This window comes from Thunnus albacares, chromosome 9 (assembly GCF_914725855.1).
Source record: "Thunnus albacares chromosome 9, fThuAlb1.1, whole genome shotgun sequence".
Classification (NCBI taxonomy): Eukaryota; Metazoa; Chordata; class Actinopteri; order Scombriformes; family Scombridae; genus Thunnus; species Thunnus albacares.
The window spans coordinates 17,062,742-17,087,894 of NC_058114.1; the positions used below are offsets into that span (position 1 = coordinate 17,062,742).

Below are 25,153 nucleotides of genomic sequence, written 5' to 3' on the forward strand. Positions count from 1 at the left end.
AAATGATAGGTAAATGGTGCAACACTGTAAGGGTGCTTTTGGGAAAATAAAGGACACTGCAACCTCGCCATGTTAAATTTATTCAACACATTTTTATATGTGAACTAGGCTTGGGCAATTGGACGAATATATCGGCAATTGGCGTTTGGCTGAGTCCATCGCCAGTTGTGTTTTTTTGGGGGCGATTTTAACTAACTTACTATAGCTGTAACATAGCTCCTTTAAGGTATAGCTCAATGCGTAGGTTGTGTGTGTATAGAGTGTGTGGTCATATGAGAGAGAGAGAGAGAGAGAGAGAGAGCGCGGGTGTGTGACGGAGAGGCTGGTACGTGTCAAAATGCTTTGAAATTAATTTTGTTTACCACTGAAACAAACCAGAAAACAGCTGAATGTCGCCAGGATTTATCTGACCGATGCTGATAAATAAACAGAAATGGGAGTAATTTTACACAAAGATGAATACAACTTGCTAAAACACGATGCACTGGCTTCCAAATGCTCAAATGGCTTCAATATTGAAGTTATCACACACCCACATTTCAGGTTTCACCTTTAGCTCCCATTTTCCTGCATCCCTGCTCCATGACTCAGGTACAATCTCACGGTGTGGGAACAAACAACATCATCAACAACAATGGCAGATGAGGAGACATGTCGAAATGACACCTACACATGAGGTGATTGATAAGCGTGACAAACAAACACGACGTTCATTAACCAACTAGCCAGTAGTGTCTCTCCTGCCTCAGGGAGCCTGAGCTGTGACGGAGTGAGAGAGAGTTACTCTTTTCCTCCCCCATCAGTCTCTTCCGATTACTGCTTGGGGGAGGGGGGAGAGAAAGGAGGAAATGAAGGCAGAGGTATAGGCGGAGAAAATCTCCTTCAGGGCTAAGCCGAGGTGGGCTGGGGGATAAGAGCTTGACCAATTAAGCTGGAGGACTCCTCAGAAAATTGGAGTGAACAGCCTCAGTCTTTTCATCGAAGTTCACTTCCATCTAGCACATGAAATGGGAAGTTGAAATAGGGAATGTCAGTTTGGTGATTGTTACTCAGCTAAAATCATAAGAGGGGTGTGTGTGTGTGTGAGTGTGTGCAGCGCGTTTTTGTTACCTCATCGGGACTTTTTCCAGTATAAACACCGACCTTGTCGGAAACAGTAGACCTCATTGGGACCAAAGCCCGGTCCTAATGAGGCAAAACGTCATTTCTGAGGTCCTGGTTAGGGTGAGGGGTAAGGTGTGAATTGAGGTTAGGTTAAGGTTAGAGTTAACCGGATGCACCAGATGGTTAGAACCATCTGAGAAGTCATCCTTGGAAACTGTTTGACGCTTTCAAATAATACATGGCAGGTGACTGGATGAACCATCTGTCTATCATCTTCTTATCTTGTGAGGCAGCTGGATTCGTGAGATCACAAGATGACGCAAGAATCCTAACAGGATGCTGATTGTTCTGAACCACTGGTGGTTCAGACACCAACGCATAACTTGAAGCCTGACAAGATGGATTCTCACGTGATCCAGCTGCCTCACAATGTTAGGGTTAGGCATGAATTGGTTATGGTTAAGGTTAGGGTTAGGATTTGGGTTAGGCTGTCCACAATGAATGGAAGTCAATGCAATGTCCTAACAAGGTGTGTGTGTGTGTGTGTGTGTGTGTATGTGGTGTAGTAAATATTTGTATGTTCAAGAAGAGATTGTCAGAAACACAACCTGTAATAGATGTTTTGGTATATTTAAAAATAATTCATAGTTTCAATTCTTTGTTTTCTCTCTATAGTTGTTGACCAAGAATATTCCATAAACTAAATGTAGCACAAATAAAGTATATGTCAGTTGGCAGGGACATAAAGGATGATTTGGGTCTGTAAATGGCTCAGCAGTAATATTCTTGAAAGTAAAATTTTAGTTTTTGATTTATAGATTATATTGAGCAGTAATACGTTTTTTTGCCACTGTGGAATCTAAGCATGTAAACACTCCTGACTGTAACAGACTGTTTCTTTAATTTCAACATCCATTCCTCAAATACCCCTTTTTGTGCCAGATTTTTCCAATGTCTAAGGTAAAAAAAGATTTTCAGGATAACGTATTTGTTTACAACAAACTTTATCTGTTGCTAGTTTACACAGATGTTCATGTTTAACTGTAGCCATTCATTCATTCACTTTTAGGCTTGGGGGAGCAAATTCAACTGAAATGCTCATACTGCTCAGCCCTGCTATAGTAACCCCCGCACGAACATTTGCAAAGCCAGCACTAATGGTATAAAGCCTAGAGGACATACACTATAGGAATCAAACTGAATTCTGTGCTTTATTCTGAATATATTCTACATGTCAACTGTAACATCTGGCAAAGTTTATAAATAATGATATAATAATAAGTAAATCAACAAATAAATCAGTATATATCCTGCTATTATTGGTGACTGCCTTAACTCACCCTTGCATTTGTATAAAAGAGATATCTTTCTTAGCGTAAGAACAAATGCATCGATCCAGTCTGTACTCTGCAGGTTTTGTTCCAGTCTAACTGCTTTGATTTTGGACAACTGCTCATACAAACTGACAAAAATGGTTATGCTATAATTTTCTCAGAAAGCTGATACCCCATTAATTGTGATTATTTTTCTGTTGTATGCACTTTGAGGTTTGATTGGACCCAGGGAGTGATGAGGAAAATACAGAGAAGCTACTGAGAGAAGCATGTGTCTTATGATTAAATCTAAGTGACTGAAAATGAATCGCAGCATGAACTACACTCTGCTTCTGTTGTAATCATTTAAACACAAATATTATGTCTGCAAACATACAGTAGAAGCACAAAAAGTATCAACCAAGTTATTTATGAGTTTTGCTATGCCACCATCCGAGCCTGTTATCCATTTGTGCATCAATTTATTGAACCTTTGTAAGTTAATTGTTTAGAAGCATAGACTATTGTGACAAGTGCTTTTCAACTTTATTATTCGTTCATTCACAGATGACACTGAGTATTGTGTTGTTCAAAAAAGCAACTGGGTGAAAATAGCTTTGCTCACACACAAACACACACCCACAAACACACACACACACACACACCCACAAGGTACTCCAACAAGTAGTGACAAAGAGGTTGTATTCTTTCTTTCTGCACCAAAGAATCCAGTTTGTGTTTTACCACAGCTTTAAACACACAGCTTAAAGTGGTACTTGGCAGAAAGAGATCACAATCCCTGGTTAATGGTTTAAAAGTACAAAAACCCCACATGCTCGAACAAAATAGGCAGAATCGAGTTGCAACCAACACAACAGCATGGACAGCGAGGACAAGGCCATCAAACTCATTTCAAAAATTCTGAAACGAGTGCAAAAAAACTGTCAACTTGTCAACGCACAAAACCAGAATACAAAGTCTGTTTTTCATCCCTGTTTCACCTGAAACAGAAACCAAACGTAGGTGTCTTCCAGTGGCTCCATTGGATAGAAGGAAGATGTGTTTACTCTTTCTGGGTGCAGGCTTTCCAGAGTCACAGTTCATTTCATCAGCGATAATGGGAAGCCTTTTCCTGGACTGATTTAAAGTGACTCTGTTAGGTTAAGACAAAAAGGATTTACACCGCTGAAGGATAAGGACCTTTCAACTTCAGAATCTTGACAAGATAGTAATGAAACTGAACCCTGCACGCTTAGTATTTCTGTTTATATTTCATCTATTTTTCCCAATGGATGTATTTCAAAAAGACTTTTTGCATTGGGATGACCCTTACTTGACCTCATCAATTCACACACAGTTCCTAAACCTCTTAGTGTAATGGAAAGAACCAAAGAAAACTACTGTAAAGCCCCTCCACATATACAGTCAATATACATAAATCCTCAATTTCTTCACCACAAACCACCTATATTGTGTTGCCACTTAAAATTCACCCCAATGTATGATGCTCTATCAAATATGCATGCCCCTTTCCCCCTTCCCATCTCGCTCATCAATAGCTATCGACTGGTTCTAAAATAGCAATCCAAAGTCACCCGCAGTGAAATCTAACCTCTGGGTTTTATTATTTGCGTCAACACACCGGTGAGAGTGCGCTGCGACGATTGCTTGCCATTTCTCATTAAGAGTGACAGCAGAATTGGCCTCTCTTCCATTAGCGGAGATCATGAGAGCGAAAAGAGGGGGAAAGCGATGCTGTATGTGCGTGAGAAAGAGAACGGCAGAGGGAAAGAATGAGAGACAAGGGGGGAGAGTGAGGACAAAGGAGTGAGGAGTAAGGGAATGAGATAACTGAATCAGATAGACAAAGCGCGATTGAAAGACAAACAAAGGGATAAAGAGATAGAGTGGAAGAGAGAGAGAAGTTGGGGGTGGCAGCACAGGATGCTGCCTCCTCTGTCTATTCTGAGGGTTTCTTTGCCGCTCTGCCTTTGAGGTCTCGCTAGTGTCACATTAAGATCATCCATTTGAAGATCTGAGACAAGCCTTTGATGTTCTTTGTGCATACACAAACGGGAGTGTGGAGTGCTCCTTTGACAATTGCCAACTCTACAGAAATGTCTTTTTGTATTCTGAGTCTCTGGCCTGCTAGGGACAATGTTATCATCAGAGGGTGCAGCGCCAACTGGTGAATAATTTAATTCACCTGTTCATTTTTCATCACTGAATACATTAAATTGAATTTTTTCACCCATCCACGCTCCAAAACGTTGAGGGAAATATGTTCCCCAATGCCTTGCTGTCATTGCTTTTTTCACTGCTTGGCAGGTACAGCGGCTGGACAAAATAACTGAAATTCCTAACAGTGTATGAATATCAAACAACCAACGAGAAGTGCAATAGTACTTCAACAAGTTTGTGAATGAATGCAGACAGATATTGGAACATTCTTCAAGAGGGAAAAGTGTCTTGTTCTTTGAGGAATGAAAGTGGTTGAAAGTCACTTCCTGTAGAGGTTCAAAGAAGTGTGTATCCATTGAGTGGAGAGGCTGCGGACTTTATCCTGGTATTCATCAAACCACTCTGGCATTTGTTTAAAAATGAGAAAAGAGGATTCATTGTCTTAAAATACAAGATAATTGTGATGTAAGACTGTTTTTCCGCTTGGGTCTGTAAAATAGCCTTGTACTCCTTGTTTGTTAATTGAGTGGTTAGCAGACCTTGGCTGTTAAGTGTTACAGTGTGAATAAGCCTTAGGGCATTTTTAAGCTGCTTTTATCTCTTTACTTATTTATGTGTTTGAGTCATCCTGGAATTATGGGCCTATCATACTTCATTGATTGATAAAGAACTTCAATCAGCCATCAGAATGACTATTTAGCTCTGCAATAGACTGATGATCTGTCCTGGCCGGTGTGTACCCCGCCTCTTGTCCAATATATGCAGTGAACCTTAGGACTATGATACATTACAAATGTACCATTTAAGAGTTTGCAGCAACGTGTACTATTGTTTGGACACTTTGTAAAATCAAACCCATCTGAAGAATGAAAGATGATTCATTATGTGCCTTTGTGCGATGGCTGTTTTCTGAGTGATAAATGGCATAAATACAGGCTTTGTGGAGTTCATAAAGCGTGCAGACTGTGACACAGAGGTTTCGATCCAGTTTTGTGTTTTTCTCCACAATAGCCACTTCTCGTTGTACAGCAGCTGTAATCACTGCTAACTCCACTATTAGCACTGTTGCAGGCTTGGTGAGAGAGAGAGCAGCCGTGTGCCTCCTCCAATAAATATGCAGTCACTGGCCCTTAGTGAGAAGGTGTAAAGCAGCAAGATGTTCACACCATCTCCCCAAGATAATAACCTCCCTCCACACAGACAGCCCAGCCAACTAAAAGGATTTGTTAGTGCAACAACAAGGATGTGATCCCTCACTGGCTTCCCACCCATATTCACTGCCATGTGTGTTTGCTGGAACGTATGACAAAATCATATGTACCGCTAATGGGGACTGAATTTAGCTTTGTGTAATTTATGTAATAATGTGTCTCTAAATGTATTATTCTGCAGTCTATCCCTGATGCAGCAGCAGATTGGTCTCTGATTATTCGGCCTCTTTAGAACTCTGTTAGACGCCTCACGATGCTTTGAAAACTACAAAAGGGCTGACTCTCAGACCTCTTTAAAATCTGAGTCATACTTCCTACTTGGCATTCAACTTAGTATGACTGACCTGTGTACAGGTAGCTGCCTTTGTAACTGTGATGCTGCTACCTCAAAGCTACATTTCTTTCTCCAGTACCCATGCAGACATTGACTTTAAAAGCAGACACACATCAACACAGCCACCCACACACACATACAGACTTTGCAACCATAATAGAGAACTGACATTCACAAAACTGATGTCTAGGAAATAAGAAACAGCAAGAGTTGTCTGGTGAATGCACACCGAACACTGGGTACTGGTCATGGCAATGGAAAGAAATCATAAGAAAATAAGAAACAACCAGTTGCAGCACTGGCTTTAACTTTGGCTTTTTCCGATATCAAAAATGCTGCAGCAAAGATGAAAACACTTCTGAGGGCACAAACCCCCTTTGACATCCACAACAACTCTTTCAGCCCTTTGACTCTTCACCACTCCAGTTAGCCACAAGCAGGTACAATGACAAGAAGGTATAATGACAACTTACGAATGAGAGGCACACTGGCATTAGCCGTCCCTAGATTGTTGGAGGCGACACATGTGTAGTTCCCATAACGATCCTCTGTCATGTTGGTCACTGTGAGGACTGATCTGGAACTGAGGCTCTTGATGTCGATGCCCTGACCCTTGATAATCCTGAAAACAGAACACAATCACAACATATGAGGCTTTAATTTCTCATCCGCACACAAAGTGTCAAGGGGGAATTGGCATGAGTCAAGGACAACACAAATGTTTGTCATCCTTAGTGGATCTTCAGATTGTACAGTACTTCATCACCCTCTTCACCAGATCTATTTATCCCTTGGTCTGTTGCGTCTGCCTTGGAAAGATGCTTTGAAGGACTGAGAGGAGAGAGAAATGACCCAGAGGTGAACCAGCTGGGCGCCACTTGACATGTTCATCGTTTTGTCGCAGGTGGAGGGGGATTACAATAAATCCTATTCCAGTTGTGCCTGGCATCTGTGCTGTGAAATTGTCAAATGTGTAATTGTTTACTTTGGTGGTTATGATGATCTTTAACAGCCTGTAGAGATTAAAAATCACTGTGTAACATATGCTCTGCATCCTGATCGTAGGATTATTGTAGATACTACAGCTGAGTTTGTTTTTATCAGTAGGGTTGCTGTTGCTTCTACAGTTTCACATTTGGCAACATTATACATCATAGAAACCTCCAGTGAGGAAACATGTTTCTATCTTGGCCTTGTTCTGGCCCCCCGTGAACTGTAACTTGGCTCAACTTGCTCTGAGAGGCACTCTGACTTGAACCGCTATGTGTGACCTTATGTCCAGCAAATATCTGCAAGTCTGTTGTTCCCTCTCCCACGGCGACTTCCTCAAATGTTAGCTGAACATTCACTGATAATCTCGACGGGTGTCTGCAAGTGAGCTCGCCTCTTCTCTAGTTCAACATCAAACTAGTCGATGCTTCCCTCAGTCATAGTGAAAGAAACCCCCCCCTCGCTCCTACACGCACACACATAAACATTCGCCCACTTCCATTCAAGAATGAAAGCAGTGACATGTCACGAGAAAGATTTGCCTGTCAAAACTGTCACACTACTTCCGATACAGACAAGCAGCGCTGAACAGAGCCAAAATGAGAAGTGGTCCTTTATACAGTAAATGGGCAATGAAACATAGTGTGGATGTTATACAGAAAATACACATATTCTGTGCTTAAGTCCTCATACTAGCGTCCTTCTCATGATGATGAGTAAATGAACAGATCACCATTTAGCCCTGTAAGAAGTCACAGAAAGAACAAGTCCTTGAATTAAGTAAAGACTAGAATCATGCCAACTTGCCTCCTTAGCAATTTGAATAAATTGAATCCACCCCATAATTACAATTAGCACAGTGTGAGCTGATGATTGAAATTGTGCTCACCAGGAGTGGGTAAATGATGGGTAATGGGGGTAATTTGGTTTTTAAATTCAAGAACTGACACTTGAATCTAGACTGATTGATGTATGTGCTGCGAATGATTTAAGCCAGTTGCCAGCAACAGTTTATTAGGATGCAAGGTGAGGACAAGGCACAAATGACTCTTGCTGGAGCATTTGTGTGAGCTCTCCCCAGAGACTGGACAGACGGGAGAACAAAGACATGAACTGCCTTTGGGGAAAAGCAAACAAACAAAAAACACACCTTTTCTGTCACTTACTTGTCCAAATACAAGTATGAACTAATAACTCAGCATTAAAGATTTCAGTTTTTAATACAACTTTGACAACATTTGCTCTTCAAATCACCCCGCGGACCTCGATGAAACAGTATTTATAAATAATTAATAGCATTTCCTCACTGTATATGCACTTAGAGCACTGGCTTGTTGGGTTTTAAAGTATCAGGAAAATTCAGAGTCTGTCTAAATATATATATTCTAAGAATTATGTGAACTTAAAGGTAATTATTAGATTGTCAATTTACATTGTTTAATAACATAAGCTAAATAAAACACTTCATTTAACCTAGTGCTACCAACTGTATCCACCTATATTTATATTGGCGGACTGATTCTCAGTGTCAACTGGACGCGCCTCAGTCGCAGTCAGGCTTTCTTGTGGTTGCCAGAGATGATCTGCTGCCATTCAGCTGGTATGCCGGATGTCTGAGTGGAGCAACTTGCTTGGAGTTGGCACACTGTTCTTGCTCCGCTATGGTTATACACCGGGTCTATTTTTGCTGCATCAGCTTGCATCTCTGAAGTGTGAAATTGACTTTGAATGCGCATAAATTCCAATATTTATTGACAGTTAACACAATTCTAATATTAGATGCCGCAATTCATTTGTTATTGATTTTGTCTTCATGTACAAACAGGAAAACTAGATTTTTGTGTTTTTTTTCACCTCTGTCTCAGAGGTCTGTAAAGCAGCAGAAGGAATGCTATGGTTTTCCATTCACAATTCAGGAAATACAGGTACAAAATAAAGATAAGACAGTGATTAAAAGGAGTGCAGCCACAAAAAACTAATTAAAACATGCAAATGTTGGAAAAACTTACAATTGCTTAAAATTAGGGATGCACCCATCTGATACTGATATCAGGTACGATACTGACTCAAATAGCTGGATTGGGTATCAGTGACATGGGGCTGATCTATAATCTAACTTTTCTCCTGCCGAAGCTGGGTAGCTAGTTGTTTCAGCACTGTGAAGCACAAGGCTTAATAGAAAGTACAAAGTGTATGCTAACTTACAACACTATGTGAAGTTGTTTTGGACGCTATCTTTATTAAATAGCAGCTGTCCCAAGGAGCCTCAATAAGGCTATTGTAGGTAATCTTGCTAAGAGAAAACCAGTCGAATGTTGCCTAAAACGTAACAGCAAAACACCTCCGCTAATTAAATCCAATGCGACATATAACATAACAAAATCCTCCAACTGTCAATTTTATAACCCCGGTGGTTATGTAAAAGTAAACAACTAATAAAAGTCGACTTTCTGTTTCATTATTTAGCAATGGCTGGCAGTTAGCATTAGCTCTGCTCCTCAAGCTCACTTCGGGCGCTTTCCCATCCGGGATTACTTTCCTCTCTCGGTCGCACTGCAGTCATTTTGGGCACCGCTGAGCCTTCCGGTAAAAAATATAAGATCTTGGCATTACTGTTAGTTGCCTTAGAAGGTTGAATTTGTTCAGGTTTCTGTGTTTCTGACAGAGAATCTGCTTCAGTCAGTCAACACCACCTCTCAGCAGGTTCAGTTGACTCAGTCCAGAATATCCCATATTGTTTACATTATTTGTTTATTTTAAACAGATTGGCAGCGAATCACACACACATACATGCTCTGTTCAGTGAGTGTATCCTTATAGCTGTCCTCTTTTCAAAACAGTAATGTTATGTGTGTGTGTGTGTGTGTATGTGTGTGTGTGCACTGCGCGCAGTAACGTTAAATGTTAGCCTACGCATACAATATCAATCTAGATAATGTCATATATCTGGATTGCTGTCCAAAACCAATGTTGTTGAATCATTGCAGCTAAATGTCAGCAACCCAAATCAGTTGTATATTTGCTGTCTTGAATTCACCCCATTCCTCCTGCAAACAAATTACTTGAATCACCCACTCATGAATTCAGGATTATATTATATAATTTTAAACAAATAAACATATTTATTTGTTGCATTTTGTTTCACAATGTTAGGAAAGCAAAGTCAAGTCTGATGTTGCCTTACACATAAAAGAATGACCCCAGTCTCTTTCACACAGTGAGGCATACAGCTTATTAATTAAACACTGGTATCGGATTGATACTCGGTATCGGCTGATACCCAAAGCCCAGGTATCAGTATTGGGACTGAAAAAGTCGGATTAGTGCATCCCTATTTAAAATACAATCAAACTGGGCTCACCTTTTTTCACCCTTGTACCACTCAAATGTCGGAGAAGGCACAGCAGCCGCCTCGCACCTTAGCAGAGCTGTGCGTCCCAGACCAACTCCATGGCTTTTCATCTCATGGATAGCTGGGGCAACTAGGGAAAAAAAGAGATACAGAGTTAGCAGGAAACACATGACAGTCTAAAGAAAAATGTGTGTTATCATTAGCATAAGTCTAAATAAAAAGGTTTTAGTGAAATTGAGACAATAAGCGCTGAAGAAGGAGGGTTGTTGAACTTTAGCATCCTGGTCAGTGCACACATTACACAGTGTAAACTCAACACTCAGAGTCTACAGAGGCGGAGTTGGGGAGGGGAGAGGGCATCCATCCCCAGTGTTAGGAAAATGAAATGAATTGCACTGCATGGTGATAAATGGTTTAATGGAAGTTCAAAGACTCAGTGGCAGAGGCAGGTTCTGTGAATGCAAAATGAGGCTCCTTTCATGTGCTGAAATGTGGTGTAAATCTCTTTGCCAGTGTCATGAAGGCAGCTTTACATATGGACGGTTTCTAAAGTAAGCCAGGCCTTTTGTACTTCAAATATTTTCCCTGCTTATAGTAACACAGCCTTGAAAGAAATGAAATTAATGAACTGAAGTTATGCAGAATTATAACAATGGAATTTTTTCAAATCCACTATGTAGTTGGACAAAACCTGTGCGACAAAAAATCCCAGCACTCTTTCCATTTCTTTAGTCACATAATGGGAATAAAAATGTTTCACTTGTTACAGTTTTACTTATTGGCCATTGTCAGAGTAATGCTGTATTCATGAGCTGCAGAGGGTAAACAAAATAAAATTACCCTCTTTAAGAGATTGAGGACAAGCAGTGCTTGCTGTATGTAGCACTGTTTCTCACAGGCCTTGATGCATAGTGGTTTCAACTGGTTCTCCTGTTTTCTTGTTTCTCCTACACCATTAATCAGAACCATAAGGAAACTGGAGAACCAATCATAATAAGGTACAAGGTTTTTTTCATTTCATTTCACATTGTTTATTGTGTAAACTTGGCTTGACTCCCCGAGTCCTGACAAATAATAAAACTGTTCTGAGCATCCAATCAGATCGACATACTGTGCAAGGAAAATTACTTTGTGACATTCATACAGATTCTGATTAAAAGCATATGATACATGGAAGAAGCTCACACTCTTAGGGTCAGTCCTGCAGCTTGCAGTAAATTGCCTGGCCGTGTCTAAAAGTGAGATGTGGACTATTTATATTCCTGACAATGAGCCTTTAAGAACGACCTGTCAGTCAGAGCTGTAGCCTGTATCCAGTGGAAGGGCTTGCTCGGCCAAGCGCCTGCAAACCTTTACTTCCAATTGCATTTGGAGATGTTCCTAATGGATGACCTCCGTATCGACTGCTGCAGCTTTCCTGGACAACACCAACCTCTGGTTACTAAATGGTATAAAACTGGTATAAACATGGAAATAACATGCTTCATTAAAGCACGTATATGCAAAGTCCCTGCTTCATTTTAATAAATAGAAGGCATTATGAACGCTGTCAGCACAGCCAACCTGTAAGAGTCCACATAGATAGATGAGGTGGGATGCAACAGATCTGTGGAAGGTGAAAAGGATACATGTGAGCATTTGTACATGTGGCGTATGATCATATAGGAGAGGCACACCGAGGTGACAGTGCACTCTGTGATGATGGATGCCCTTCCACCAACCTTCCTCTGCATTCTAATGAGCACATTCATATTGACTAGTGTATGTTGATTTTCTGTCCTTGCATATGTGTGCCAATTACTGTTATTTTCCCTCTTCCACAGCTGGGCTGAATAATCCGAAGGACTTGAGATAGTGAATCAAGCGATTCGGGTTGAGCGGGTTATGCTGAGGCTTTTCCTGTTCATTTATCACTGTATGAAATGTTGAATGCCATGCTGGGGGGTATTAGTAGACCTTGACTGGCTGTCTGTGCTTGCTGTGTGTGTGTGTGTGTGTGTGTGTGTAGATGCTTTAACCATTGTTGTCTGTGTAAAATTCAAACTCCGAGTATAAAACACTTTTCTAACTCAATCTCAACCTCCTTTGGCGGCCATAAAGACAGCTCACAAAAAACATGAGAGGCAAGACCAGCATCTTTTCTGAGAAGCAGTAACAACCTGCAGCAACCAATAAGAAGGGTACTAAAACTTGTGAAAGAGTAACATTGAAGTGTTTAGCATTTGACAATGTGCACCAGAAAGGAGCTCTACAATACTTAAAGAAAAGGAAGGGAACACGGACAGGAACGTTTTAACAGTGCTCTTCAGCGCAGAAATATAAGCCAATAACAAGTATGACAAAATCAATGCAGTATGCCGCCCGACAGAGGCTTAGTGAATCCTCGTAATCCTCCATTGGTGTCATTGTGCAGGGCCATTGATTATCTGAAGCCTCTGAAAGCGCCAGGGTGACCTGGCTGTCGCGCTGTACAGTTGCTAGGACAGTGGACATGGTGGCCCAGGCAGATGTGTCAATACTTGAAACCTCACACATAGAGCTACTGTCTTTTATGTTAACAACACAAAACCACAGATGAATTGTCAGTCTAGAACTGCTCATTTCATGTAGCTGTTGTATTTCCTTTTTGGAGGAGGGGGGGGGGGGGGGGGGGGGGGGGGGGGAATTTCAATGTGTTTGCTTTTATTTATTATCAACTGAATGTGCTATTTGCCAAAAAGAACACTGTGTGAGGATTTCCTATTTATGGTTAACTTAGATTAATATCCTCTGTCAAAAGGCTGGTTGAAATCCTGGCAACAACAAAAAAAATAAAAACCAAAAAAGAAGAAAAAAATATATCTCAGGGTTGTATTTGAATATAAGCCCTGATTTCTCCTTAGATGATCTGGTGTCGGACCAAGAATATAGATCATCTATAATCATCTATCGTACCAAGGGCACCTTTCATAAAAAGTTTAACGGACTAAGGTTTCTATTCTGCAAATTAGGAGATTTTGAAAGTATTTTGAGCCCAATTATTTGTCTTTCTCACCACTCAAGTCATGCAAATATTGCAACATTTTGGAATAAAAAGAAAAGCTACCATGGTTTTGTAGGTGGTCCAAAATGCTCTGATTTTATATGCATATCAATAATATCAAATCTTTCCAATTTAGCTACTGGCACTGAGATCTGTTAAGACAGATCACACCCATAAAATCCAGTCTAATCCAATAATTCCAATTTCTACTTCTTGGCATGTCCTATATCATCATATATTGTGCAACACACCATCAGGATTTGGAGCGTAATGCAAAGTAGTGCACTAAAACTCATGAAGGCCCAATAATCCAGGTAATTTAGTGTCCAGAGAATGCTGCGGTGGTGCTGTAAATCATGCCTGGAGTCATGGTGACTCCACCAGATGGGGTTGAGGGGTTGGGTCCAGGAATAGCACAGACACGGTAGAAAAATGGGTGCTGTAAGGCACGACTGGGTGACAAATGGCCAGTTGTGGGTCGACCACAAACCAAATTCCATTACATCTGCATTATGTGGAGCTTGTCATCAAAACAAAGACGATGTCTCCAATTGTACATCTCTACAAAGTGTACAAATAGAAGCATGTTAATGATGAGTAAAATGTTTGACCTTCTGTCTATGTAATATTAATGGACAGGGGGTGTTTAGAAAGCATTGCACCTTAATGTAAAGGGCTTCACTGAGTCGCTTGCCTTAACCAATCCTCATGTGACTATTAATGATTAATTGGTGTGCTTCAAGACTGAATATGATTTATTTAGCTACAAACTATTGTTTGCCAAGAGAACCCAGAGAACGCAAGCTTTTTAATTAAAAGATCAATTAATAACCCTACCTCTTCAGCCAGATTTGAAAATGAGTTTTCATTGCAATTAAGAAATGGACTCATCAGTGCATGACTTATCAGCTTACACACAGAGACACTGTTCCCCACTGCCATCTGTGGGCTTCATTGTCCTGTTTTTTTTGTCAGTCAGGAATGGTTCTGCTGCCAAGATTTATTAATTCATTAAGATTTCTATTCAGAACAGCTAGGGAACATTGTGTTCCTTCTTTTTATACAATGCAAGGCATATAAATAACCGGCTTAGTGTGAAGGACTGTGTGGGTCTACAGCAGTAAGGATTCAATCTATTGTCGGTGTTTAACACTAAATGGTTCAAGGTGCTCAAATCCCCACCTATCTCCCTAAATACGTGTATGAGATGGTGGGGTTATCAGATGAAGACTACACTATGAAAAGGGAATATTACGAATGCATGGCCATACGAAACTCAGGCATGTCACACTGTGTAAACACACAACACATCTGCGTTCATCAATGCGTAGGGACGTTAGGTGAGAGGACGTGATGTTTAAAGCATTTTGTCAGTGTTATAAAGTCATTTTGATTAGAGATGCACCGATGCCGATACTGATATTGGTCTGAAACTAACTCAAATTGCTGGATCGGGTATTGGTGACAATGGGCTGATCTGGTATTGGATACCATTATTTTAATAAATAACAATTCAGTAAATTTATATCTATGTATTTGTTACATTTTATTTTACAAAGTTAGGAGAGCAGCACTGATTTTTCCTGTACTCATGAAAGAATGATCCCAGTCTCTTCTACACAGTGAGGCATACAGCTCATGAATTAAACACTGGTATTGGATCGGTACTCGGTATCAGCTGATACCCAAAGCCCAGGTATCGGTATCGCCACTGAAAAAGTTGGATCGGTGCATCCCTAATTTTGATCAGTCACTAAAACTTGCAGATCAAGCTGAAAGTCACTGTGTGTCAATCTATTTTGAAGTGGTACTAGCAAGAACATTTATTCTGCAGAAGATCAAGATTCTGCTGATTTATTCATGCCCCGTATGAAGCAAGGAATCCATATAGCAATCAAGACGAGAGCTTTGGAGAGATGTAGAGAGATGGATTTACATCCAAACAGCTCGAGGGTACTGGCTTTAACTCTACTTAGGATTGGATCAGAATCCAATTCTAGGAAGTCTTCTCTTTTGAATTGTAAGCCACAGTATTTCAATGGATACTGCAAACTGTCGACGAATGCTCAACTGAGACTTTGCACCTGATGTTAAAATACTCGTAATAACAGATTTCATTGAACTGTGGAATGAACATTTATTCTACCTGTGATCCACCAGTGCAATCCACTGCAGAGCTTGAGGCACACACACACAAACACACACACACACACACACACACACACACACACACACACACACACACACACACACACACACACACACACACACACACACACGCACACACACAGTATGTAGGACATGCATTTAATCTAATGTAAATGTTATCTGCTTTGCAAATGTATAGAGTATAATGATTGTTAATTAAGACTGTTAGTACTGTGCAAACATGCTCCACTAATTGCTGTTTACCTTTCTGTCATTATTTGACATTGTAATATTTGGTGGTCATGAAGATGTGTCTCCTGACCACAAGTAAACATGTTTAGCCTTTTATTTATAAGAGATGGTCACGATTCCACTGGACAACTCTGTCAGGGGAGTCAGAGAAGCATGTTGTCGGTGTATCTATCAGGGCAGGGCTTGAATTCCAAACAGGCCCGGATGACTAGGGGTTTAGAGGAAAAACCAGGGTTGGAGCAAACATTAGATGAGGTGATGTAAAGAATGTGAAGTATTCACTGTATGTCCCTGCATTCCAATTATGCTCAGACATCTATCAATACTACGGCTGTAATTGTTCACAGCAGGTCTAATGTGCATGCTCATAATTAATTAAAAATGATCACAGTTTTGTTGGCCAATTACTGTAAGCAGGAAAGAATGTGAGGTGCTCTTCTTTTTATAAACATGGCCGTTGTGTATGTGTAAGCAGAATTCACAGCTGCAGGGTACTGGAGGAGGAAGAAGGCGTACAAATGGCAGGCAAACTTGGAAGCATACAGGGCACAGCTTCATTCTGCAAAGCCAGAGAAACCTTGCTATGAGGGAAAACAAGTGATGCTGAAGAGGGACAGATGTCTGCACTCTACATCAAGATAGGAAGGGATGGGCTCATATGACTCCCCTAGCACAGAATATGAAAAAAACCCAACAAAAACCGCAAAAGTTCCAGATGTGTGCCAAGACCAATCTATTGTAGCGCTTTGAGTTGCAAGAAGTCTGAATGTTTTGCTCTAACTTTCCAAGAAATTAGGCTGTTACAGTTCGTAACCGTAAAAACATTTTGCATCACCATAAAAAAAAAGAGATAGATATCCCCAAAAAGCTGTGGTCTTCCTATTCCTCATCAATAATTCAAACATCTGTGGTGCTAACACGCCATCAACTTATCTGTCTTCTTTACACATTTATTTCCTGCAGATTGACTCGTGGCAGCTTTGTGATTATTAAATGGACGGAGAATAGACGATCAGAACATCTGGTGTGGTTTCAAACGGCTTTGGTTGAAGCATCTGAAAGAGTGACGAGAAAATAAAATGTAGCACAGCGACACAGTTGGTTGTCTGTGTACTTTCCACATGTGGCAAAAGTTTGTGCAAACTGTCAAATTGCATCTTGCGACACGATAGCATTCAAACTCTGTTGTATCACTCATTCAATAAGGAGTGAGAATCGACAGCTCTCTCTGGAGGGAGAGAGCTCTCTAAACTACAAAGGAAGGTCAAACCTTTGATTTCTTATCTTGGAAAAGAAACAGGCTTGTGTTATTGTTTTATCTGTAGTTAGTAATGGACGCCTTTATTCTACAACAAGGTGGCTTCATTAATTAATCAAACACTGGCTTTTTATCTCAGGTTTTCCATGGTGGTTTCCTTCTCATTCATCCCTCTGACTCAGCCACCGAGATGTGATATTTATGCCTTTGAGTCACACTGTGCGGTGAGAATTTCAATTGCCAATAACGGCACTCACCTGCAGTGAGGATGAATATGTAAATTTGAAAAGTAGGTCAGAGATCAAATTTCATCAGGTGAAATCACTGCTGAAATATCCTTTAGCCAAGTGGGGCTTTTCAGCCAATCTGATTCTAGCGTAACCTTCTGGATAACTGCCATCGTTCAGTTTTACCTGATAAAAGTATTCAGTTGCTGTTCATTCATCACCGGAAGTATAAAGACAAGAGGTGCAGGCAGGCAGTAATTTAATTAATGCTGTCTTCTGAGCCTTAGAGAAATTTAAACGGAGGTCACATGTACTGGACTTAACACTTGGAAAGTGGCTGCACAGTGACAATGCCTCAAACCCTCTGCCTCTAACTCATCATATCATAGAAAGCCAAATGGCAGGCTTAGTGTTACTTAAGGCCTGGTGTTATTAAAACTCCAAACATGCCAGAGCTTAATTTTGTTTTCATTACTTTGCTTTGCTTATTTTAATTAGTGGCCTTAATCTGCAATTAGCCCAGAGGTCAACTATACTCTTAGCTTAAAAAAGAGGAATTGTTTTGAAAGCGCAGAGAAATTGTCTGGACATGTATTTAATTAGACTGTTAACCCATGAAATGTCAGTGTCACTCACTCCTATGTTGTTTTGTTGTTTTATTAGAATGATAAAAGAGGAACAGTGTAGTCGTGATTGATTGATGTTCATGACTTAATTTAATTTAACTGCTTTTAACAAGAAGGATACTCTAACAGGATCATGTGCACTGTGATGGCCTATTACATAATTTAACAGCAAAATCTAATGAAGCCTGAAGATTTCATGAAAATCTTTTAAATGGCACATTGAAGCTTGTTGACTGACACCTGCGAAACCTCCCAGGAGAGTGTTTACAGAGATCGGTGGCTGATTTTTTCAGCCGAGTGAAGAAGATTTTTTTTTTTTCCCCCTAACCGAACATGTGCCTGTACAGTTTAATGTTTATAATAAAGTACATTTCTTGCTTCCTGCTCTGTAATTACCTCCTCTTGTTTGAGTTTCAATGTCAGCTAACATCTTTATCTTAATTCAGAGTTTGGCATACCAAGCCCTCATTAATACCCCACGCTCATGGCCGCTCTGTGAATGTAGTCTGATGTGTGACAGTAGAGCATGGATGATACAGTAGATTGGGATATCGTCCAAATGTCTCTCTTTTTCCTTCACAGAGGGAGATTTGCACCAGGGTGGAGAGGAGGCAGTGAAGAGTGGCCACCAGCTGGCTCAGGCTCTGCCTGCTGTGGCCATATCAGCCGCTCCAATGAACGTCTTTAATTCATTTATTCTGCCCCCTTATCTTTGTAAATGAGCACATGTGTCACAACACATCATGTAGGAAGAAGAGGGACATGGCAACTTTTATAAAATAAAACAAATTTAAGAAAACATATTTAGAAAATACTTTGACACTTACTATTTAAACTACACAGTGTCAGCTAAATGTTTTGTTGATTCAGGTCTTGTAGTTGCGCAGCCTTTCGAATGCTAAACAGCCACAATAAACCACAGGACCGTTCATCTGTAAGGTGCTTATGAGGCCAGAAAAGTCTGACTCTATCCAGCTACACGTTGACCATAGCTCAAACAGGACATCAAGAATTATAAAATATTTATGACTATAGACGGGAGGGAGCTTGGAGATTTACACCATGTGCAGACACAAACTGTCCCCTCACCTAGACTCAACTAATTACTACGGACTGTTTTTGAATAAAGACTTGTCAGAGAGACGGGGTGTATGTGTCATAGAAACATTGCAAGACAGATTTTATGTCCACTGGAGTTACTGGAGCTATTGATGCTGCCGGCAAAAAAACATGCACAGTGTCTCCATCTTTATGACCTTTATGTTTTCAGATAAATTTAAGGATTATAAATTTCTCCATCCTTTTAGATTCATAAAACTCTTCCAAAACCCCATTGGATTATCTCAAAAATGTATTGTCATTGATCTTGCAACAGGCTCTTTCACTGTTTCTGAAAAAGTGGAGATAATGGTTTTCAATGAGCATAAACTTTAAAAGTCTCTCTTCAGTGTATTCACTGAAGGGAGACTATCCTGCTGCTGCTTTTGTTAAAAGTGTCTTACAAATTGTCTGTTTTTATGTTATAACTCATCCCATTTTCAAGAAAGGCTTGTGATGTGTTGCAGTTAGACTGGGTGAAATACACAACCTCAGTTTTTCAGTCCGCAAGGCAGAAATAAGTCTCTTGTATTACATACATTTTTTTTCCATTTCTGTAGTAAAGAAGCAAATTGAGTCTCTGCTATACCTAGAGGATAACGTGTAATATCAAATCAAGTAGAAAAAAATAATCAATTCATCTTCATGTTAATAAAGGAGTCCACCAAGAACATTATGGTCAGTTCTTCTCTGTGGTACAGATCAATAACAAGGAATGAGTAACTGCTCAACGAAAGGAACAGCTCTGTAGATCTGTCAGCTTAAGATAACTCTGGACGTCGGGCGAATACCGCCTTAACACTTGACAAACTACAGCATACTCCCACCCCTAAAGTATCGCTCCGGTGCCCAGACGGTGGCGACTTTGTCTGACAGCAAAAGAAAAGTCATCCTCATCAATTCACTCAGTTTGGATACCGAAACCCACATACCCCTGCTGTCTCGATTTAAAATTCGGCGTTGGACTATGACATGCCTTATCAATCATTGTGAATATCTCCTTTGTTGTGTAACAGACAGACACTGCCAGTTGCCAGAGAACTTTTCATCCTTGAACCCATGTCTTAGTTGAGCTATAAATAACTGGCCTCTAAAATTCCAAGTCAGACCCAGCTCATTAGAGCCATGCATTACATGGAAATAATGGCCAGAAGACTTGGTTTTATAATGAAGCCGGAATGAAAGCTGTCTCATCACAGAGACATGGAAATACAGTACAAGCATTATCGGATTCAAAATTATCTCAATGAATTGATTACATTGTCAAAACTGTATATTAAATAAAATAACAATATTTCTTAAAACTTGTATCAGAAAACTTGGATGATTAGCTTTCAGGATATGACTCAGTAACTGGGCCAGGAGGAGCATTTTTTCTCTCACTCTGCCTCGCCCCTGTCTCTTTAGCGGACTGCCTGATAAGCTTTGCCATAAGTGAGATTTAGCACAGGGCATCTATATAGAAACCTCTACGAATAACACCGAAGTAAAGGGGCCTTTTTAAACAGAGAGGGAATGGTAATAATTGTCAAGCACCATTCCTGCTCATACTTACGAGCGGGAGATTTCCATGTGACCATGACAGCTAAAGCCCAGTATCATTCATTAATGCCCTGGCTCATCATTACTGTCGCCTCACACTTTTGAAAGACTCATTACCTGCATAATGGAATAGTGCTTAGAACAGTCAGACCTTTCCTTAGTGTGAATTAATCACCTACATGTCCAGACAAAAAGGGAATTCTCATATTAAATATTAAGAAACTTCAAACTCCAGCTTTCTACTTTTTAACTTCTAGAAGGTGTACTTTCTTGAAGTGCACCGCCAGAGACATGACACTGGTATCATTGAAGACTGTCCCGGTGTCTTTCATGTGGCTTTAAGGCCAGGAAAGGTAAAAAAAAGGGAAGCAAAGAAGAAAAAAGAGATATACTTACAGTTGACTGTGACTTTTACAGTTTTGGTGTCAGGAGAGGCGATGTCATTTAAAGCACTGCATTCGTAGTCTCCAGCCTGGTCCCTTGTGATGCCGGTGATGTTAAGATATTCGCCACTGTCATACTTCCTGGCTGGAGATAGAAAAATGGAGGCAAAGCATTTACACCGTGTCTACAAAGAATACAAATACAACACATAAACACACACACACACACATTCAGTTTACACAATATATCTAGGCTTTCTGTTACCTATAGTAAGACTCAGGAGAAGATGTGATGCCATTAAGTATTGTACTGAAATCCTGATTACCTTCCTTTCAACCTAAAATGGCAGCAGATTAGCAGTGCATTGATCCATTCATATTGATATGGTTGCAGGAAATGAAATAATGGTGTATTCCCAGTCATCCTCTCATGATTTACTCAACTCCGAACTGTGCGGTTCGAGTTACTTCCTGGAAGACAGACAAATTCAGTGGCTCAATGCACATATCAGTGCTTTATAGTTAGCTAAAGGTGCCAAAGGTAGTAGCAACAAAGCACCATGACTGGCGTGTTGGAAGGAGTGTAATGCACTAACAAAGCTGGAGGGAGGGCAAATTCACACGAAATGTCCATCTCAATCAAACATTAGACAACATTAACATAGTTACTGGTGATAGATGATGCTGATGAGGCTCACATTGTGCAAATGTGTTGCTAGTAAGAACTGAAAGTATGATAATGGACAGGAAGCATAGAAAAATATAGTTTCCAACATTATTCAGTGAGAATCATCAGGACTAAATATTAAGTTGAATTTAAGTGAAGTATCATTTCATATATGATAGATGTAGGTAAGCTCATAACAGGCTGTGCACGTGCTAATGCATAACTGAGGGATTAAAAAACCTTCTGGAAAGCAAACTAGACCAACCTATCAGCATTTTAGCATCAGAGCAAATGAAGTTCATTTTGATAAACAGTGCCAGTGGTCTTGAACATTGGTATGATACTAATTATATTATTTAAAAGGGCTGGGCAATTGTCACGATTCCTGCTGCTGTCCTGTTTATTAAGTTTCCTTCTCTACCTGTCCACCAGATGCACCCGCACTTTCTTGCCTGGTACCCACACCCACCTACCCACCTGTTGCCACTCCCCAATTATCCTCACCTGCTGCTCATTACCTAACCAGCCCAAGAGGCTTATATACGGGTCCTCTGCCATCCGTTCCCTGCCAGATCGTCAATGTTGTGGTGTGCCTATGTGGTCCAGCCATCCTGTTTCCTCTGTTCCTGATTCCCGATTCCCCCTGCCTGATTATCTGCTACCTGTGTTTTTGACCTGATGCCCGTTCATGACCAGCCTGCCTGCCTTGCCCCTCTGGATATATAAAATTTGCACTCAGTGTCTGCATTTGGGTCCTCCTCCGGTTGCCTTGTACACATACCTGTGATAGGCAGTAGCATTTAAAATCAATATCATAATTAATTGTTACATTTCCCTCGGTAATGATTAATGAAACAATTGATTTTTTTTTTTTTTTAAATTCTCACCTGAAAGATTTTCTTTCTTTTTTATGTATTTCCTTTCTTTCTAAGATCTATAATTGACAGCATACACAAACATTTTTGTAACTTTTTTTTAATGGAATACTGAAATTCAACTGTATGTTCATTAACTATTTAAATAACTTGGCATGTTAACCAGGGTGGTGGTTTTTTAAGTGTCAGATTAAGTTAGTTGTTCCAAATGTTTTCAAGGTTGTTCCTCCACAGCTTATTCTGGACTGAAAGGTATTACAAATTGCGAACTTTGTGTCTTCTTCACTCATGCTTCCACACCAACAACATGTTGTGTGTGTGTGTGTGTGTTGTCTGTGCCGCAGTAGCTGTGTGCATGACATGAACCATAGTGTGGCTATGTAATGTGCATTACTATTGAGTTTTAGTACTGTTTAACATATACTGTGACAATCAAAATGAGTAATATTATTTTTTAAAACTTGGGACACTTTTATGGGTTCTATTATCTCATTATTCCATCAGTGGGATGTTTTAGAGTATGGAAAGTATATATCTGCCTACTTCAGCCTCCAGACTGTGGTCGGGAGGTACAGATGAGACTCTATTACAACGCCAGTTCAAGCTGAAGTTGTAGCTAACATCAGGGTTAACCTGTTGCTGGTAAACAAAACTTTGAAACTCTGCTTGGGTCTCGAAAAGAGCTGTACCATTTATTTTCAGACAAACTGTAGCCCATACTGTGTGTTATGTGCACACTTTACTGCTAACCTGACTCTGACATGACATTTTTTTTTTTGTGTACCAGCTCTTTTCTCATCTGAACCCGCCCCCTGCTGCATTTCTACAACATTTGAGTAGTTTTGTTTGTCTGAGTTATACTGGACACACAAGGTTAATTACACTTAAAATAACTAGCTGGAACAATGTTGACTCGACGTATGAAATGAATCCTGGTTGTGTACTTGTGCCTAAAGGGTTAGATTCATTGTTGTGCATTACTAAATAAAATGATTCAGCCCTGAGAAGCATTTTGTTGTGACAGATTAAGTCCTGGCAATGCCAACAGGCCAATTGAATCTGCATCTGCATTCATCACTGATTTGTTAACTTACACAACTGTGTTATTTCTTAGTCTAGATAGATTTTCAATGAATATACTACCAATGAAACCAATTTTACTGGGTGTGCTTATGTAATAAATGGTTATGGGATCTCAGCAGGCAGCATTGTGCATGTATTAGGGAGACTGTGGCAGTTTCTCCCCTGACCAGAATTAATTTCCAACCCAGTGCTGCTCAGTGTGAAATCTATTTATACACAACTTTTCAGGGCGGTAATGGTGATTTGGGATGGAAGATGTGTGGACGGCTTTGGAAGGGATGAGGATCTGTCAGAGTGCACAATCAAGCAAAACTGAGCTCAACATACTGCTCAGAAAGCCACAGAGACCCAACACTGACTCAGCAATATCTCATAAAAGAAGAGCCTGAATCAAGACAATCCATGCTTTAGGAGTGGAAATACTGCCGTTCTGTGCTGCCAATCTTTCCTGTGAGTAAGCTGAATTCTTATATAATGCCACTTCCTTATTGTGCAACGCTGCTGGCTTTTCATTCAGTTCAATTCAATTCAATTCAATTTTATTGTCATAACACAATGTGCAGGCACGTATGCAATGAAAGGAGGGCGGTTGCGGCTTCACCAAAAATTGTGCAGGGGGTCACATAGGGACATACATGGCATAAAAAAGTGAAAACACTCAAGAAAAATATCAACATGCTGTATGTACACACTAGCATTATGTATGAGGTAGTATACTGTATATGTAGTAGATCTGTGCAAATGGCATTGTAAACTTATGGCAGTAGTGCAGGATAAAGTCATTGAAGTGTAGAAACGGTAGGTGGTAGGTGAGAGAACATGGAGGGGAGTGTGTATGTGTGTGTAAGGGGGGGTTCAAGGGGGCTCAGCTTGGGGGTATGTGTGTGTGTCAGTGAGTGGGTGAGTGAGTAGAGTTAAGCTGTTTCTGAGCCTGGTAGTACAGGCTCAGAGGCTCCTGTAGCGCCTCTCAGAGGGCAGGGGGGAGAACAGGCAGTGGTTGGGATGGGTGGGATCTTTGCTGATGCTGAGACCTCTGGGCAGGCAGTGTTTATGATAGATGTCTTTTATGGCTGGGAGCTGGGTACCGGTGATATGCTTGGCCGCCTTGACGACCTGCCGCAGGGCTTTCTGGTCTGCTGATGTGTAGTTACCGTACCACACTGAGATGCAGCTGGTCAGGATGCTCTCAATGGTGCAGTGGTAGAAGTTGTAAAGTATTTAGTATTTTGGGTGATAGACGGGCACTCCTCAGCCTCCTCAGGAAATACAGGCGTTGTTGGGCCTTCTTTACAAGGGAGCGGGTATTTAATGTCCAGGAGATGTCCTTGTCGATGTGAACTCCAAGAAATTTAGCTGGAGACACTCTCCACCTCTGCCCCGTTGAGATGATATATATGTATATATATGTGTTTATGTATGTATGTATGTAGAGGAGTGGACTTCCCTGTATTAAGTTAGAGTTGTGAATTGGCAGGCAGTTGTGGGTA

At 40.5% G+C, this 25,153-nt stretch overlaps 1 protein-coding gene across 4 annotated transcripts in view; it reads right to left on the minus strand.

Moving 5' to 3' along the window:
- negr1 (neuronal growth regulator 1) overlaps nt 1-25,153 on the minus strand; it is a 164,528-nt gene that overhangs the window by 39,109 nt on the left and 100,266 nt on the right. For all 4 annotated transcript variants that reach the window (XM_044361502.1, XM_044361503.1, XM_044361504.1 and 1 more), the window contains exons 4-6: nt 21,055-21,186; nt 10,495-10,615; nt 6,617-6,765 (exon numbers count right to left, since the gene is read on the minus strand). In XM_044361502.1, the coding sequence (XP_044217437.1) occupies nt 6,617-6,765; nt 10,495-10,615; nt 21,055-21,186 (402 nt within the window). The remainder of the gene's footprint in view (nt 1-6,616; nt 6,766-10,494; nt 10,616-21,054; nt 21,187-25,153) is intronic.